The following is a 19,916-nucleotide window of genomic DNA, read 5'->3' as shown; positions in this document are numbered from 1 at the left end:
TAAGAAAGATGGGGAGAATGCCCCAACTCCTTAGAGGACGTGTGTAGTCTATTCCTGCAGGGGAATGCTGGCATGGGCTTTGGACTTCTGTGTCTTCCTCAAAGCCTGTCCTTCACTAATAATGCCCAAAACAGAAGGTACAATCTTGATCTGTTGATGCACTCACTAAATCATTCACTCATTCTTTACTTGATCAATTTAATAAATATTTACTGGGCATCTTCTTTTAGCCAGGCATGGAAGAAACAGTGACCAAATAGATATGATCCTTGCCTTCAGAACATCCAGTCCTAAATTTAAAAAAAGAAAAGAAAAGAAAAAGTAAAACAGGGCTCTCATTTTTTTTTTTTTTTTTTTTTTCCTAATTTGGCTGTGCCACACGGCTTGCGAGATCTTAATTCCCTGACCAGGGATTGAACCAGGGTCCTGGCAGTAAAAGCACCGAGTCCTAACCAGTGGACCACCAGGGAATTCCTGGGGGGCAATATATCTTAGATTTCTCTTTTACCTTCCATCGAAACCACCATATTCAGTTTTGAAGCATAAATATCCTCCTCTTATGGTCAGTGAAAAATGGATCATTCTCCTCTACACTGTTGACACAACTGAGGCCATCTTGAGCCACTCAAAATCAAGCAGACTGATCTGGAAGAAAAGTTCAATGTGTAAGGGGCCAATATTAAATAATAGAGACCAAGGCATTTAGCTACTTGGAATATCGTTTAGTTTACTGACCCAGACTGGGTTAGCAGGATGCAGTTAGTCTGAGCAGCAGACCAAGGAGCTTGTTGAGGGCAGGAGGGACTGTGTCTTAGCCACCTTTGCATTCTTCACATCAACTCAGTGACCGACCCATGGTAAGTAGCTAGTAAACATGTTTGCTGATCTAGACCCAAACTTACGTCTTTCTCTACTAAAATGTAGGAAGAGCCAAAGAGACATTCTTTAAGGTCAAAGTGAACAGCTAGTAATCCCTGGCTTTTGCATTCTATAGGGCAAATTTTTTCTTCCAGGGCTGCATGTTGAAGTTCTCCAACCAATATGCCAAGGGACGCTGCCACATTTGTTGTGGGTGTGAGAGGTGTGCAGAACCCCTTCTGTCTGGGGAGGCTGAGCCCCCCGGGTGGGAGGGGGCATTGTCTCAAGGGGCCACACAAACTTGGCCATGACTATATGTGGCATGAGGTGAGAAACATTTGGGAGCTCTCTATGGCAAAGATACAATTTTGGTTTTAGGTGAAACTTCATCACGTGTGAATAACTTAAAAACAGACTTCAAATACATAGTCTGAACAGTCTTTGTCAACCAGATTTTTCTTTAGCCAAGTTTTTGAATAGTCCAAAAACATCTAAAAATCATTTTGGTGAAGACATGGTCGTTTGAAACCAGGTCCAGAAGGTTATTGAAATCAATATGGGCGATTTCATTTAAAAGAGGGTCTCAATTTAATATTCCCACAAACCTGAACCAACATACTCTCCAGGGAAATAAACGCTCTTTGCTTTTTTTTTTTTTTAAACATCTTTATTGGAGTATAACTGCTTTACAATGGTGCGTTAGTTTCTGCTGTATAACAAAGTGAATCAGCTCTACATATATATATCCCCATTCTCCTCCCTCTTGCATCTTCCTCCCACAATAAATGCTCTTTGAATCCACCTCTGTGTAGCCTTCTAAGAGGATGAAAATAAAAACCAGGCTTTTATTTATTTACTTATTTATTTATTGGTATCATACTCGGTGACACTCCACAAATCCTTTAGGGATGTAAAAAAACAAACATCTGACTTTAAAATTTTCCTAACAATATTAACACTACTACTACCAGGCTGTCTGGAATATAAAGCCGGTCTCTTCCATCAGCTGCACCTTAGATACACCTACTTGGGACTCTCACTCTTTCATGAACTGCCATGCTATTCAAGTCCCATCAAAAGACAGATGAGGAGAGCAGTATTGGAGAAAGATTGACCAAGGGGCATGTTAAACACTTGTTCATTTCAGTTCCCCAAATCCTATTTTATTCTGAATAAGACTACGGAGTAACACACTTGGCTATCACCTTACCTTCCCACAGAAATATCACCATGGAACCAGGATTCAAAACCATTTCCTTAGCTTTTACAGGGATCTGGGGTTTTTTGGTTTGTTTTGTTTTGTTTTGAATGCATGGGGAAAAGTGTTCTGAATCTTCTATACTCTAATTAAATTGTAAGGTACTTGAGAGCAGGGACTGTCTTATCTTTATAGCTTCAGCACAGAAGTTCTAACATCTTAGGTGCTGTGAGCATGAAAAACGTTACATCAGTATATGTTGAATACAAGAAACAAAGTGCCTAAACAGTAGCAAGTTATAAAGCTTTTTAGAAAGGGAAACCTAATCTCCAGAAGATAAAATTTGGTTTGGGGTGAAACATCACCAAGTGCAAATAACGTTAAAATAAGACTTCAAATATTTAGTCTGAACAGGCTTTGCCAACCAAGTTTTCTTTAGCCCAAGTTTTTGGAAAGTTTCAAAAACATTTAAAAACTATTAATATTTTAGTGGAGAAATAATCTTTTAAAACCAGGTCCTGAAGGTTATTGAAATCAGTATGGGGACTTCCCTGGTGGTACAGTGGTTAAGAATCTGCCTGCCAATGCAGGGGACACGGGTTCGATCCCTGGTCTGGGGAGATCCCACATGTCGCAGAGCAACTTAGCCTGCGCTCTAGAGCCCGTGAGACACAACTACTGAGCCTGCGTGCCGCAACTACGGAAGCCTGAGCGCCTAGAGCCCGTGCTCTACAACAAGAGACACCACCACAATGAGAAGCCCGCGTACCGCATGGAAGAGTAGTCCCTGCTCACCACAACTAGAGAAAGCTCGTGTGCAGCAGTGAAGACCCGACACAGCCAAATAAATAAAGAAAAAAGAAATCAGTATGGGTGAATTCATTTACATGAAGGTGCTCAAAAATACACCTTCCACAAAAGCCACAACAATAGTTTAAATTCTCCTGGATGTCTGTGAGTTAAAACAACAGATCCAGAGTGGTGATGCTGGCAACCTCTTTGTGTTTAGCTGCCCTGCTGGCAGTCCAGGAAGGGTATCTCCTGTCAATTCCTGAAAGAGAATTTAGCTGCCAATTCAGGAGGAGAAAGGAAGGATAGAAGGCTCTGTGAAGTTGGCACCGGAGCTTACTCAGTCTCAAGGCACTGAGGGTAATATTTGGAGGGGGAAAAAATCACTTAAAGGTGCATGTCAAGATTACAATGGATATAAATCATTATAAAATCTTTCCTGATTAAGACCATTAAAAATCCGGGACCCGAGAAACAAGTCTAGAGGAACTAGCACTGTAAAGGACGCCTAGCTGCTACTAGAAAATCTACTGCCCGTGGGATTAGAAATGACAACGGCCACGTGATATTTTGCTAACTATACGTGCGGCCCTGTTATAGTAGCTGACTTTTATAGATACAGGGATTTACTAAAGGCCCAGTCATGCCCCTAGGAAAGCAATACTGTGGCTACATATGCAGAAACAGCCTCCTGTAACAGGGAAATACAGCGATCGCCGCTCTATCCCACACCACCAGTACCCTTTATGGTCCTGAGACTTTGGAAAGAGGCAGTTCAGATAGCACCATGGACCCAAAGAGTCAAGTATTTCAGGTTCATTCCAACTCTCTTGCACTCGTTAATTTTTTCAATAGATTCTCAAGAACCTCCATGCCTGAGAAAACTTGGATTTGAGGAAGGGAATTCCAGGGGGAGGGGAGAGAGGGGAATGGTCCGATCGGGGAGGATACCCGCGCCTTTTCCACTGTCCTGCCTGGGGATCGGCCCACCTGCCCCATATGCCTAAGCCCGGGTGCCCCGCTCCTCCGGGTCCCTGCGCTCCCGGAGAGCCCCTGTCGGCCCCAGGTCGTGCTTCCCAGGGGGCTAAAGGTGCCGGCGCCCCCTCCAGGGGCCCCTCTGGGGATCTACCCCCTTTCCCCTCACGCAGACACCGAAGCCGGGCGCCCCATGCTCCGGGCCCCGGTCCGTCCCGGGAAGGAGGACTCGCTTCCCAGGCCAGAGCAGGTGCCCGCGCCCTCACACGCGGAGTCGGGGGAGGTGGCCGGGGAGCCCCGCCCAGATGCCGGGCCCGACGCCGGGGCCCGGCGGGGGCGCGGGCTCTCGGTAACCCGGAAGTGGCGGTGGCGGCGGCGGGCGTGCGGGAGCGGGGGCCGGGGGGCGGTGCGCTCGAGCAGGCATGGCCGCCGCCTCCCGCTTTGTGTGCCGCGCGCGGGCCCCGGCCGCCCGCGCCTCGCCCGGCCCGCGGGGCCGCCGCTGACCCGCCCCGACTCTAAGGTCGGCGCCCGCCGGGCCGGCCCCGCCTCCCTCCTCCTGCACTTCCCCTCCCCTCCTCCTCCTGCCGCCGGGCGGGCGGGCAGCAGCCGCCCTCCGTGCTCTGCTCGCGCGTTCCTCGCCGCGCGCCCGCCCGCCCTCGCACCCGAGCCAGCCTGCCTGCCTGCCTGCCGTACCGGCGGCGGCGGGCTCGAGGCCGCCCCGATGCCCGAGCCAGGCCCCAGGATGAACGGCTTCTCGCTGGGCGAGCTGTGCTGGCTCTTCTGCTGCCCGCCCTGCCCGAGCCGCATCGCCGCCAAGCTGGCCTTCCTGCCGCCCGAGCCCACCTACACGGTGCTGGCGCCCGAGCAGCGCGGGCCCGGCGCCCCCGCCCCGGCCTCGGCCGCCGCCGCCGCTACCGCCGCGGCCCAGCCGGCGCCGCAGCAGCCCGAGGAGGGCGCGGGCTCGGGGCCCGGCGCGTGCAGCCTTCACCTGAGCGAGCGCGCCGACTGGCAGTACTCGCAGCGCGAGCTGGACGCCGTCGAGGTCTTCTTCTCGCGCACGGCCCGGGACAACCGGCTCGGCTGCATGTTCGTGCGCTGCGCGCCCTCCAGCCGCTACACGCTGCTCTTCTCGCACGGCAACGCTGTGGACCTCGGCCAGATGTGCAGCTTCTACATCGGCCTCGGCTCGCGCATCAACTGCAACATCTTCTCCTACGACTACTCGGGCTACGGCGTCAGCTCGGGCAAGCCCTCCGAGAAGAACCTCTACGCCGACATCGACGCCGCGTGGCAGGCGCTGCGCACCCGGTGAGCCCGGCGGCGGTCGCCAGGCCTGGCCTGCCACTGCGGGGAGGCGGGCTGGAGGTCCCCTGGGGGCCTCAGAGGAAAGGGGCCTCTCGTCCGGGGCTGTGGGCGAGCAGAGACCCCCCCCCCAACCCCACCCGCCGCCCCGCAGCCGCCGTGGATTCTCTTTCCTTCTCGCTCCCTACCTTTCTCTCAACCCCTCCAAAAACCCCGCCAGCCTTCGGGTTCCTGGAGAGTTCGGATTCGGAGGGTTTTGCCTGCTTTGGCGCGCCCGGGTGCCCCCGATCCACCGGCTGGGTCTTTTGTGGTTCTGGTCACCGCAAGTGGCAACGTTGGGGTGCTTAAGTACCGGGCAGAAACAGCTTGGTTCGCGTTTAGTTTGTGTGAGCTGGCAGCCAGAGGCTGGAGGTCCTCAGGCCGAAGTGACCTTGGGCAAGGCGCGCGAGTCTCATACCGCTGTTTCCTTCCTTGTAAAATCAGGGGGGCGAGACGGGAAGACTTCCAAAAGACGGTCTGGTTGTAAAGTGCTCGGCGAGGCCGTGTCTGGGCATCCGAGGAGGCAGCCGGAGGGTCGGGTGGTGTGAAGTTTGCCTCCTGGTGGGACTGAGTACCTGGCACTAAGAGCAGGGAGTTAGCTCGTGCCTGTGGGCCTGGCATCTTACTCAGAGCCTCAGTAAAAACCCAGGATGAGTTGGAATCTTACGTTACAGGGTTTGGGGAATCTCTTGACCTTGAGTTAGCATTCACAGGAGAACTACAAAGTATTTTATCGAGGGAGGGCCTTTTATGTGCAAGGCAGAAATTGGGGGCGTGGTTTCGGAGCTAGACCTAGTAAGACCAGCAAACAAAACTTGAGTGTTAGTCCAAGTGAGGCAGAAGTCTGCGAAGTGGGCAAGTCGTGTCACCTGTTTGTGCTCCGGTTTGGGTATCTATGCTTTTGCCCCAGCCACCTGGTAGCAGGGATGGTGAAAATACCTGAGATCATGTCTTTTATGACATCCGATTACTTCAGATGAAAGAGTCCCCAGAATAAGTGTAATTGGCACTGTTATGGCTATTGACACGTATAGTCTTTATCTAAAATGTGTTTGCTCGGCTCATACAGACTGCCAACATTAGTGATTTTTGTCTCCATTCCTGTTCATACATATGCTCATAAATTACCCTGTGCTTTTCTGGGAAAATGACTTGTCCAACAGGGAAGTACTTAGGATTTAATATGTTGCTTATTCACGTTCTCCTGAAGTCCTGAAGGAGTTCATTTGGATGATAGCTTTTTGAAAGTGGTTTAGGCTGAGATGGTACCATAGGCAGAGACACTGTGTCAGAATCTACAAGTTAAAAAGCCACCTGTTCCAGTAAAGGGTTTCAAAAGTATGTGTGTCACACACAATCAATAGAGTGCTGAAATTTGCTGTTGGTAAAGGTATTAAAAATAAGGGTTGGCATTAGATCTTTTTAAAGTGAAACATTAAAATCCTACCTTGAATAGGTTTTATGGTAAAATTTCTGCAGAACACTGTTCCTGTATGTGCCTGTCTGGATTAGAATGAAATCCTTTCAGATATGCGTGTCTGGATTAGAATGAAATCCTTTCAGATGTAAGGCTAACCCTTTTCCCTGAATATGCAGGTGTGTCTGTGTTACAACATATGTGAGGCATAGTTATTTCCTGGAGACTTGTCATATTTAATTTAATTAAGGGCATTGTTTTAGGTAAGGATAAATTTTGAATTATGTGCTGGTATAGCTTAACTTTTCCCAGGATTTATTTAATTTTATACCAGAACTCTTGTCTAGATTGAGTTACTCACCTGTAGAATAGGTTAGAACTTAAAGGCTAAATGAGAATCTTAGGATTTGAAGAAACCTTTCACATCTTCTTGTTCTGTGCTTTTCACACTTTTTTGAATTGTGATCCCACAATAAGAAACACATTTTCCATCTAGATCAAGCGCACACATACACATCTGTGTCTATATATCAAAAGCAAATGTCTCACAAAACAATATTTTTGCCTGTGGGCAGTACACATGCAGACTATGTTTTTTTTAAAAAAATAAATTTATTTATTTGTTTTTGACTGTGTTGGGTCTTTGTTGCTGCGCGTGAGGTTTCTCTAGTTGCAGCGAGTGGGGGCTACTCTTCGTTGTGGTGCGTGGGCTTCTCATTGCGGGGGCTTCTCATTGCGGAGCACAGGCTGTAGGCACGCGGGCTTCAGTAGTTGTGGTGTGCAGGCTCAGTAGTTGTGGCTCACGGGCTCTAGAGCACAGGCTCAGTAGTTGTGGTGCACGGGCTTAGTTGCTCCGCAGCATGTGGGGTCTTCCCGGACCAGGGTTTGAACCCATGTCCCCTGCATTGGCAATCGGATTCTTAACCACTGTGCCACCAGGGAAGTTCCACTATGTTCTGTTTTATTTCATATTATTATTTTTTTTTAAAGAAGAAGAAAAAGAATGCTGGTTGTGAAGGATTAAGTTTATTTCCCATATCATTTATGGACACTCTCCTTGTGCACCCTCATTTGACAGAGGACTGGGGAAGAGCAGTAGGTCTCTTGACTGCTAGTTTAGTACTCTTTCCACACCATGCAGTCCTATTTATCAGATTTCTCTAGAGGTGCATTTACATGTCTCAGTTATTCTAATAGGCTAGGAGTTATTGACTCAGAAGCTAAGCAGTCCCTTAACCACCTCCTCTCTGCTCTCTGTAGTTTTTCTGCTCTAACCTTGCCTAGAAGATGCCCTCTTCTCTGCCCATGTACAGCTCCGTTCAGTTCATTGCCACGCCAGCAGGACCCCCCACCCACCCCCGCCCGCCCCATGTACCCATTGTTCCGCAGCTGCTTCAGATCCAGTTTTCCACCCCCAGCCATGTTCATGTCTTCCTTGGATCATCTCTGATCCACCTTGTATCTGTTATAGGCCCATGTTTGCAACATTGAAGTATCTGTATTGAACAGAAGAGTAACAGTAACCCTTTTGTATTTCTCTTCATCCTCTCTCCATTACTATCTGTGCATGCTCTAGTGAGCTTGCCCAGTCGTTGATGGAGGACTTCAAATGCTACCTAGTGTTTCCATGGGTAAAGGTAGCAAATTCCCTAAATGATGAGCAGCAGAGTAGGCCAGTAATCTAAAATAAGGGTTTGGGGAGGAAGTAAATTCGAAGGCAAGAAAGGTGGTCATTGCTATTTGGCCAATAGATGATTATTTTAAGCATTTGAAAAATGACTGAAAAGGGTGTAGAAGAGAGGTAGGATTTGAAAGAGCCAGGGAGAGCATGGACTCAGCATGGAAGAAGTAAATTGGTGTTTTATTAGGTTCGTACAGCTGTAGCAAAGTACCATAGACGGGTTGGCTTAAAAGCAACAAAAATTTCTCAGTTCTGGAGGCTGGAAGTCTGAGATCAGGGTGCCGGCCTTGTCAGGCTCTGGTGAGAACACTTTTTCTGGTTGCGGATTTCTCATCGTTTTCTCACACGGTGGAAAGGGCAGGGGTGCTTTCTTGGACTGGTTTATAAGGGCACTAATCCCATTCACATGGGTTCCACCTTCATGACCTAGTCACCTTTCAAAAACCCCACCTCCTAATAACATCACCCTGTGGGTTAGGTTTCAACATATGGGACACGTGCATGCCTGCACGCGTGTGCGTGCACGCACACACACACAAACGCAATATTCAGCCTACCGGCAGTTGGTTTTATTTATTTTATTTTTTTAAAATTAATTAATTTATCTATGTTTTGGCTGCATTGGGTCTTTGTTGCTGTGCACAGGCTTTCTCTAGTTGCAGCGAGTGGGGGCTACTCTTTGTTGCGATGCGCAGGCTTCTCATTGTGGTGGCTTCTCTTGTTGCAGTTGCAGAGCACAGGCTATAGGTGCGGGCTTCAGTAGTTGTGGCACATAGGCTTAGTACTTGTAGCTTGTGGGCTCTAGAGTAGTTGTGGTGCACAACTTGGCTTAGTTGCTCTGTGGCATGTGAGATCTTCCTGCATCAGGGCTCGAACCCGTGTCCCCTGCATTCGCAGGTGGATTCTTTTTTTTTTTAAATTAATTAATTTATTTTTGGCTGTGTTGGGTCTTCGTTTCTGTGTGAGGGCTTTCTCCAGTTGCGGCAGGCAGGGGCCACTCCTCATCGCGGTTCGCGGGCCTCCCACCGCCGCTGCCTCTCCCGTTGTGGAGCATAGGCTCCAGACACGCAGGCTCGGTAGTTGTGGCTCACGGGCCCAGTTGCTCCGCGGCATGTGGGATCCTCCCAGACCAGGGCCCGAACCCGTGTCCCCTGCATTGGCAGGCAGATTCCCAACCACTGCACCACCAGGGAAGCCCCGCAGGTGGATTCTTAACCTCTGTGCCACCGGGGAAGCCCCTTGGCACTTGGTTTTAGAACAGAGAGAGACAGTTGAGAATCTAAACATGGTGGAGGCCTTGAAGGTAGGGCATGTTTTACATCTGAGTTACTAATACACTTTATAAGCATGTTGTGAATCCAAGCGATTGAGGGAATGAATTGGAATCACTTAGAAATATTTGTAGAAAGGACACTGTGAAAATCAATGTAACCTTATTGGAGGGTAGTGTTGTAATTTGAGCTGGTGTGATTAATTTGTGCAGGAAAGGCTGCCTGTTGGTTAAGGTGGGATTAAGTATGCGGATTAAGTCCCCTCAGCACACATCCTTCAGGGGTCTTCTTGGATGTGAGCTGATTTAGGCGGCAGAATTGGGACCTGTGATTCAAGAGGGAGTGAATCAAGCTGATCTGAAGGTGTAAACCCAAACAAGCAAATAACCCAGAGAATGAGGTGTAAATTAGACAGAGAGAATTTTGGCTGGAACATTTTAATCTAGAGAAACAGGAGAGTAGAGGCATTTACGATTCAATATTTATTAGTGTTTCCCATCACCATTCCCAGAAGTTGTTTTGTGTAAAGACCGTGGAGAAGAGAGGCATGTGGTAGCACTGGCAGAGAAACTGACCTAATCAGAGAAAGCAAATGCAGAGAGAGGAAGGTAAATAAGAACTTTCAGGGAATTCCCTGGCGGTCTCTTGGTTAGGACTCTTTGCTTTCATTGCCAGAACCGGGGTTCAATCCCTGGTCAGGGAACTAAGATGTAAGATCCTGCAAGCGGAGAGACTGGGGTTAAAAAAAGAACTTTCAATGCCTAGGTACAAAAGACAAGTTACAAGAGACTTACTATTTCTTTCACTCCTTCATTCTTTCAGCTAATAAATCATTAACCCCGTTGAACACACATATATTGATACTGTGATTGTACCAGACACTGAGGTTTGCTTGAGTATCGTTAATCTCAAACTGTTTCTTTTTTCTGTGAAAGGATGGACTCAATTTTAGAGGCATTTTGAATATGTAGCCATGTGTTGCTCTTTTATAACTTTTGCATCTCTGGTTCATAGGATCCATAATTGGAAAATCCCTAAGTCATGGGAAGGCTGTCGTGGATATCCTCAGGTAGTGAGAGCCTTGAAAAGCACCTTCTTCTGTTGGTTCTGAATGTTGTTTACAGTTATGACTCAGGATGGATTTCTCCTGGGAGCAGCAAAACAGTTACTACTTTCCTGAACGTGTTGAATTTAATGACCTAAACTTCTTTATTCTCAGTTTTCTCAGAGGGAATTAATTCTACGGTGCTATTAAAGGAAGAATGCTTATGATTTCTTCCTAAGTTTGACTGATTAGCGACAAGGAAAACAGACTGTGTTATGAATAATGTGTTATGTGAATGCACAATGATCTTTCTAGAATGGAAATAGAATATCAGCTTGCAGTTCAAGGCAGTTAGTGTGAAAATATCTCATTAAGAAGAATGCAACTCCTAAGAAGAGACCTTTTGAAACTGACATAGGTGAAGTGTGTTTTGGGGGTTCACTTAGAGCCTTTTCCTTAATGTCCCCACCACCCTTCTCCAGTGCCCTCCGGCTGTACCTGGTTCTTCAGGCTGCCCTCGCTGTGCCATCAGGCAGGATTTCTTTCTCTAGCACAACCAGATTCTGCGCTGTCACCCCTTATCCCACCAAAGCTTACATTCCCATGGTTCTATTTTTTGAGGGGCCTTACTTTCCTCTAGTAACCCAGATGCCAAAGATCTGACAAACCTTTTCATGTTTCTGTGTTAATAGTCAATAACTCCTTAATGGGTTTTCTCTTCCTGTTTTTATTTAGGGCAGTCTTGGAGGCTCAGTTTTCTAAAATTCAGTCTGAAAACTCTACTAGTGCAATGGCATATTGGTGGAAGAGCCTCCTCTTTTTTTTTTTTTTTTTTTTTTTTTTAATTTTGTGAAGAAGTCTTTAGAACGAATACTATCCTGAGGTCACTTAGAGCAAACCCTTAAGTCCACTCCCGACCTTCTGCTACTGCTTGCACTTCCCTCCCTCTCCCCAAATTTAGTAACTACTGTACCCATATTAATAACCCCACAGAAGACTCCAGTGTCTGGCTTCAGGAATTTTACTGTTCATCGTGGTAGCAGATTTACCTTCTCTATTGGATTTTGCTTACGCTAGTGTTGGAGGCCATAAAACCTGCTCCATTTTAAGAAGCTTCATGTCCATAGAGAATGGACTTGAGGACACGGGGAGAGGGAAGGGGAAGCTGGGACGAAGTGAGAGAGTGGCATGGACATATATACACTACCAAATGTAAAATAGAAAGCTAGTGGGAAGCAGCCGCATAGCACAGGGAGACCAGCTTGGTGCTTTGTGACCACCTAGAGGGGTGGGATAGGGAGGGTGGGAGGGAGACGCAAGAGGGAGGGGATATGGGGATATATGTATACATAGAGCTGATTCATTTTGTGATACAGCAGAAACTAACACACCATTGTAAAGCAATTCTACTCCAATAAAGATGTTAAAAAAAAAAAAAAAGAAGCTTCAATTACAAGAATCCAAAGTCTAAACACAGATATACTTAGGAGATCATGAATTGGTTATCAGAATGATTATTTTTTCAGGATTGCTTTAAATAATAGGCTTGCTGATTTGTAAAAGACTTAGTTTGCGAAAATTAGATGTACACAAAACTTTTTGAACTAGGGAACTTAGTTCTAATTCCAGCAGTCCCTCTAATCCATGATGTCACTTCATGCAGGGAGACGCTCCACACTTCTGGGCTTTACATTCCATTGTTTTAAAAGCAAAGGGGGGCTTCCCTGGTGGCGCAGTGGTTGAGAATCCGCCTGCCGATGCAGGGGACACGGGTTCGTGCCCCGGTCCGGGAAGATCCCACATGCCGCAGAGCGGCTGGGCCCGCTAGCCATGGCCGCTGAGCCTGCGCGTCCGGAGCCTGTGCTCCGCAACGGGAGAGGCCACAACAGTGAGAGGCCCACGTACCACAAAAAAAAAAAAAAAAAAAAAAAAAAAAAAAAGCAAAGGGATTCAACTACAGTAAGTCCGCTACATACGAACCTTCAAGTTGCAAGCTTTCAAAGATGCAAACGTGCATCTGGTTCCAGCAAGGAACCAGAACCTGTGCCATCCACGTCAGGTGTGAGTGACATCGCAGCTCGCCCTCCGTCTCCTGTTGCTGGCGACCCTTCAGCTCTACCATCTCCCCCCTCCTCACCCTCCTCCAGCCAGTAACTCTTCTTGCCTGTTCACTCGATGCCAGCCCCCGGATGCCAGCTGTTGTACTGTACTACTGTACTTTTCAAGCTACTGTACTGTAAGAGTCAAAATGTTTTCTTTATTTTTTGTTTCTTTTATGTATTATTTGTGTGAAAAGTATGATAAACCTATTCCAGTGCAGTACTACAGAGCCGATTGTGTTAGTTGGGGACCTAGGCTAACTTCGTTGGACTTACGAACAAGTTGGACTTCCGAACATGCTCTCGGACCAGAACTGTTTCGTATGTAGGGGACTTACTGTACAAGGCTTCTGAGGTGCCTTCTTTAAGTAAGGCTGTTTCATGATTTTCAGAGGAAGTGCCTAGTGTTTTTGAATTTGCTTTCCCTGACTACACGGAGAAACTTAGTGGATTCATGTCTCTACAGTGGATCTCAACCCTGGCTGCCCTTCAGCAGTTCCAGGTAGATTTTATCTTAGAGAGAGAGAGAGAGAGAGAGAGAGAGAGAGAGAGTGTGTGTGTATCTAGACACATGCATGTGTGTGTGTCTCTGTGTGTACATATATATAAGTGAGCATGTATTCATTCACGTGTGTGTGCATCTGTGCGTGCACGTGTGCAGCCAGGGTTGAGATGCACTCACCTGGAAACTACAGTTAAAGATTGGCCACAATTACAGTTGGTTAACACTTGAAGAAAAGAGCATGCCAGGGAAGATTTTTTTTATATGCGTATGTTGACGGTTTTAGTGGAAGGCCTTTGGTGGCCAGGAACCCGCTAGCGTGGACCAAGTCGGGGAGTAGTTGTTGAGAGGACACAGCCGTGTTCATACTCGCAAGATACCTGAGCCTCCCGGGAACTGAAGTTGGGGACTCGAAAGCCATCTTGGCCCTTGGCCCTTGGTCCTCATGCTCTCGGCTTCCTCTGCCTGAGCTGGTGCCTCCCAGCTCCTTCTCTCTGCATGCCTGGTCCATTGCTCTTTCTACAAGAAGCCTCTTCCCTGTTCCTGGTCTCTGCGCATCACTTCACCCCAGCTGTGCTTACCTCCGACTCAGCTGCCCAGGAGCTGGTCTCCCTCTGGCGTCTAGATACCTCGTTCCCATTCTTCTTCTTTTTAAAAAAAATTTTATTGGAGTATATTTCATTTACAGTGCTGTGTTAGTATCAGGTGTACAGAAAAGTGAATCAGCCATACATACACACATATCCACTCTTTTTAAAGATTCTTTTCCCATATAGGCCATTAGAGAGCACTGGGTAGAGTTCCCTGTGCTATATAGAAGGTTCCCATTCATTATCTACTTTATATATAGTAGCGTCGTTCCCATTCTTGATTCCCCCGGTTGCACCCTGGGATAGTGATGGCTGGGGCCGAGGCGGTGTAAGTGAACAGGGCTCCCTCCTTGGGGATAAGGTGGGCCTGTGGGATGAGCACTGCCCCGCACAGCCATCACTAGCACTTCTGGAGGGGGTTGCCCGGGGCCGTCTCCACTCTCCACTCAGCCCTTGTGTGCCCCAGCCTGTGACTAGCCAGAGAACATGGACCTTGAAGAATAGACCATCATTAATAGACCTTAAACGAGGTCAGTAGACCAGTGACATGGTTGCCTTGTGACCGGCGTGTGGCTCCCTTTGTGAGCCTGGAAACAGAAGATTGTGGGAAAATAGGGCTGAGTTGCCTCCCGCCTCTCGGCCCTACAGCAGATGCACCATCCGCCCTGCAACGGGGGCTGCTGTGCAAACGATCTGTGGTGTGGATGGAATTCTGCACCGCCCTTGGGGCAAAGGAGAGGGAGGCCCCCAACTCTGCAGGGGCCAGCAGACTCCTGTGTCACTGAGTCACAAGAGATCCCCACCTTGAAATGATTTAATGATTCAGTTCTTCATGGAGATATTTACAGCTGGAACCGATGTGTGGCTCTTACATCAGAGTAGCTCAAGGCAAGGTTAACCTCAAGGGTAACCTGAAGAGGAGGGTGGCTGCCAGCCTTCACTTTCTCTGATGTTTTTAATGGTCATGGGCAGAGGTTTTGGAGTGGAACACACCTGAGTTTAGGTCCTGCCTGGGCCACTTATTAACTGCTTGACCTCAGGCAAGTTTCCTAACCTTTTTGAACCTCAGTTAAAGTAATAACAGTGGTGGTCGTAGGGGCGCAAAATTGGCCACTGCAGCATGTGTCTCTTTGGCAGAGGATTATTTGAGGCTGATTATTTTAAGAAACTGCAGCCACGGGAGAAACTTTGGAAAACCCGAGTAGAAGTTACCTTTCTGTAAGAGACATTTACATGTATAAGGGAAATCTCCATTTGTAAGGGTGTCTCCTCAGCTGCTCCAGGAAGGTGCAGGAGGGAGCGTGACCTTATCTCTAGAAGCTCTTATCAGTGCAGAAGGTGAGGACTTAAATCTGCATAACAACCTCACCTTTGTTTCCTCTGCTTTTCCTGGTGACCAGGAAAAGGTCAGCAGAGCTGACCCCCACTGCCGTCTTCTTTTGCTTTAGCTGAAGATGATATTTAAGGTGCGGACTTGTGCCATTTCAGAGACGTACTCAGTTTCCCTGGGTCTTTCCCATGTATGCATGTTATTAAACTTTTGTTTGCTTTTCTCCTGTTAATCTGTCTTACATCAATTTAATTAGTGGACCAGCCAAAGAACCTAGAAGAGAAAACTTTTCTGCCCCTACATGGTAATAATAATAATAATCCTAACAATCATAATAACAACAACGACCTCATGTCAGATGCTCTAGCACACAAGGCTTTCTGCATAGTCAGAGGGCAACAAATGGGAAGCTATTGTTGTTTAAAATCGTTGAGAGCATTAGAGCTGTAATCATCAAATGCTCAGATCATGCTGTAGACCAGAAGCTTAGATCAGGTGTTAAAGAAATTGCTCCCTTCCCCCTTCTCCATACATGTAAATAATACCCAGGGCGAGGGAGCTTGATGGGTGTGGCTATAGAGGAACTGTAAAGGAGTTTTAGTTTTATTTGCAGCTAAGAGGCTCTTTGAATTTGTTCCTCTGACCTCGGGGGCTCTGTGTATGATGTTTTGGCTTCGGGAAGTGGTGTGCATTAGTATTTTAAATGGGATAGCACTTCATCTACCAAGGTGTTTATATCCCCAGAGGAGATCTTAAAAGGAGAAGAAACCTTACCTGTAATCCAACACCTTGCAATTACTTTGCAAACCCTTCCTGTTTTGCTCCCTTCCCTCTGGCCCTGCTGTTTGCAGGCTTAGCTGCTCAGGAGCTGAGCTGGTGTTCTGGGCGGAACCAGAGACTTCCTCAGACCTAGAGTCAGGGATGGGGAGAACGAGGAAGCGAAACTCCCTCTTTCTCCACCACTCAGGACATTCTGGTTGCTCTTTATTAATGGGACAACCTTCAGTAGATAAGAGTTATCTTTTTTTCCTAAAGTTGGCCCAGGGACCTGAATGCACATTTCCTCCTAAAATATGAATGCTCCGTGATGCCTTGTACCTCAGATCCCTGTTGAGTTTTCAAGGCTGTGTGAAATGGAGCTCATTGATAACTTCTACAATATTGATTTACTTCAGAGTGTTAAAGGACCATGGCACCATGGTGAAACTGGAAACCTCTGTTTCCAGGAAGTCTAGGTCATTCACATTCAATGCTCAGACGGTTAACTGTTGCGTGACATTGACTTGCTGAATCACCGAGAGCAGCCCTACCTCAAGATTACTTGTTAATGAGTCAAATGAAGAAGGAGCACCAGGAACCTCCAGTGCTGATTATTAGTTTGTTCCTTCAGTTTACATTTTAATTTTATTTATTTATTTACTTATTTTTGCGGTACGCGGGCCTCTCACTGTTGTGGCTTCTCCCGTTGCGGAGCACAGGCTCCGGACGCGCAGGCTCAGCGGCCATGGCTCAGGGGCCCAGCCACTCCGTGGCATGTGGGATCTTCCCGGACCAGGGCACGAACGCGTGTCCCCTGCATCGGCAGGCGGACTCTCAACCACTGCGCCACCAGGGAAGTCCCTTCAGTTTACATTTTTAAATGGCTAAAATGAAACCTGGGCAGTTACATTGGGGGAAAAAGGTGAAGCAAGCCTGTATTCAGAATATATCCACAGAGTGAGTTTCCAGACGGTAATTATAACTCTGCCGGCCAACACCTCTGCTATTATAGTTGGTAATCATGAGAATTCCCACTTACCCAAAACTGTTCTTAGTGATGGTCACAGACAGAACCAGAGCATGTGCAGTGATAATTATATTGACTGCAAAGGTCTGTGATACCAGAACAAGATTCTTGTACGCTGATTCAACTAAAACAATTTGATTTATCCCTGTTGTCATAAATAATGCAAGGATATTTCAGAATCTCTGTTTTTGGTTGCTGTGTTAACGATTACTATTGTCATAACATTCATACCATTTAAATTTACATACATGTATTATACATACATATAACCATTCACGTATTTAATCATTTCTAAACATTTCGTATAACAAGGCTACATAAAATGATTTTTTAAATCTTTTTTTGTGGCCATGGCTCACGGGCCCAGCCGCTCTGCGGCATGTGGGATCATCCCGGACTGGGGAACGAACCCGTGTCCCCTGCATTGGCAGGCGGACTCTCAACCACTGCACCACCAGGGAAGCCCTAAATCTTTTTAAAAATAAATTTATTTATTTTTTATTTTAGGCTGCGTTGGGTCTTCGTTGCTGTGCGCGGGCTTTTTCTAGTCGTGGCGAGCCGGGGCTACTCTTCGTTGCGGTGTGCAGGCTTCTCATTGCGGTGGCTTCTCTTGCTGCAGAGCACAGGCTCTAGGCACGTGGGCTTCAGTAGTTGTGGCTCGCGGGCTCGGTAGTTGTGGCGCACGGGCTTAGTTGCTCCGCGGCACGTGGGATCTTCCCAGACCAGGACTCGAACCCGTGTCCCCTGCTTTGGCAGGCGGATTCTTAACTACTGTGCCACCACGGAAGCCCAGCTTCACATGTTCTTAATACATCTTTCTAGGGTTTTCTTGATGTTTTTAGTAGGAAAAACTAATGTATTCCAATTAAACATATGACTCCAAGTTCATTTAAAAATCATTTTAGGGTTTCCCTGGGCTTCCTGCAACAGCCTGCTCTCCACGCCTCACATCTTTCTCCATCCACTGCATCCACTGCCCAGCTCTAGCTTACATCTGTGCATACCTGGGACGGCGCTGTCTGGCCAGTAATGAGCGCTTATGGAATATGTGTTGAGTAAATAAATGGATGAGTTGGTGATTATGAGTTTACAGACTTTAGTGTAAGAAATGCCTGGGGGGCCTTTTAAAAATGGATTCTGGACCCCACCCTCAGAGATTCTGATACAGTAGATCTGTATTAAAGCATTTTATATCAGCAGGTCTGGTACAGAGGGTGGGTGGTCTGTATTTGAGGAACACTGAGACATTTAAGTTGCTTGAGGACCCCCAGAATGGCTCACAGTTGTATCATGATTGCCTCCTCCTTAGAATTTTCTTTTAAAAATTTAAAATTTTGGTTGCACCGTGCAGCATGCTGGATCTTAGTTCCCCAACCTAGGATCAAACCCATGCCCCCTGCATTGGGCGTGCGGAGTCTTAACCACTGGACCACCAGGGAAATCCTGGACCAGCGTTTCTTGATGTGTAAAATGTGAGAGCAAGCACCATAATTACTTTTACAGGATTAAGGGTGGTGAAGATTACAGTTTTAATTTGCATAATTCCTCCTGCCTGTCTATTTCCACGTGTTTTCTCTCTGAACTGAAAATGGGGCAAGAGTTTCTGGGGGACTTTTATAGGCATCTGTAACTTCTAAAATCCACTCTTTTATTATCTTTGAGTTATACTCCCATCTTCACCTTTACTAAAGGATTGCAAAGTTAATTAACAGCCCAGACAATTGGAATCTAAACCTCTTAGGAGCTTTTCTCTTCCATCAGCACCTCTTTTCTGGAAAGTGCTACTTGGAGTAAAAGGCTACTGCCTGCATGCTTATGAAAGAAAAACATGCCTTGGCCTTTCTGTGTCTTTACCTGGAATGCCCTTCTCAGGCCAGCACAGGCTGTTCAGGATCTGCACCCCCTCCCCCGCCCCCCCCTCCCCGCCCCCAGTGACACGTCTCCCCTACAAAGCTTTGCCATCCAGGCGGCTGGCCCTTCCTCCGCTCCCAGAGCTCTGATTATATGTCTGCTCTAGCTCTTATCACCTGGTCTTTGGGTTTGTTCTGTCTGACTCTTGTACAAGAACGCCATCTCCTTGAGAACAGGGCCAGCCTCTGGCTCTTTTTGCTCACACTGAGACCCCAGTACAACACCCCTTGTATTGTACAGAAGACCCTTGAGTGTCAGCGAAAGGAATGGTGAGAATGACTGAGGGGTGGTGTTTGTACTGAGGCCTCTTTCTTTTCAGGTTCAAGATTCAGAGTCTTAATCTCCTTTGATTGGGGCTCAGGCATTTGTGGCCACCCCAGCTTCCTGCTGAGGTCTCTTTCCTGGGTTGGGTGTGAATATATACCCCAGCCCAGGGCAGAGGGGGCGGCGATAAAGGACCCTGGGAACTGAGATCCTCCCGGCAGCGTGCCATCTGACCCTCAGCATGGCCGGCCCTCCTTCTGGAAGACAGAGCTGTTTTCTTCAGAGACAGCTGTCTGTGGGACCATTCCAAGAAAGGTAGAGGAGTACTTAGAGGCAATGGGGGGACGTTTGTCTTTTTTGTCATTGATGGGCCAAGAGTGGATGCAAGTCTGTCTACTATCAGAGTGAATTCCCACAGTCCTCCATACCTTGTATTGATGGCCATCTCATGTTTTTATAAGACTTGGAAAAGGTGGTTTTGGTTATTGTTATTGAGGAATATTTGTATATTTCATCTCAGTTGTCAATTAAGAGAATGCAGACTTGGAAAAAATGTCTCTCTAATTCCACTGACTGCCTCTCTATTGCCTTCATTTCCTCATGGTCCTTGAGGCCTCTACACCAGCTACTTTTTTTTCCCTTGCCATGTTTTTTTTTTTTTTTTAACCTTATTATGATATACAAGGTAAATAAAATATTAAAATAAACCCCATGTCTTTATCACCCACCTTCAACAGCTATCAACATTCTGCCATTCTTGTAGCATCTGTACTTCAACCCACGCCCCATCCTTACTCTTTTATTATTACTTTATAATAGGTCTCTTTTTTTTTTAAGAAAAAATCTGCATCATTGAAAC

At 47.1% G+C, this 19,916-nt stretch overlaps 1 protein-coding gene across 1 annotated transcript in view; it reads left to right on the top strand.

Moving 5' to 3' along the window:
• The first annotated feature begins 4,328 nt into the window (after positions 1 to 4,328).
• ABHD17C (abhydrolase domain containing 17C, depalmitoylase) overlaps positions 4,329 to 19,916 on the top strand; it is a 56,560-nt gene continuing 40,972 nt past the window's right edge. The window contains exon 1 of the mRNA XM_059059154.2: positions 4,329 to 5,128. Within this exon, the coding sequence (XP_058915137.2) occupies positions 4,542 to 5,128 (587 nt within the window). The 5' untranslated portion in view covers positions 4,329 to 4,541. The remainder of the gene's footprint in view (positions 5,129 to 19,916) is intronic.

Source organism: Kogia breviceps, chromosome 3, assembly GCF_026419965.1.
Source record: "Kogia breviceps isolate mKogBre1 chromosome 3, mKogBre1 haplotype 1, whole genome shotgun sequence".
In the NCBI taxonomy this organism is placed as follows: domain Eukaryota; kingdom Metazoa; phylum Chordata; class Mammalia; order Artiodactyla; family Physeteridae; genus Kogia; species Kogia breviceps.
Note: the sequence above shows the minus strand (reverse complement) of the source record. Positions and strands in the feature narration are given on the sequence as shown.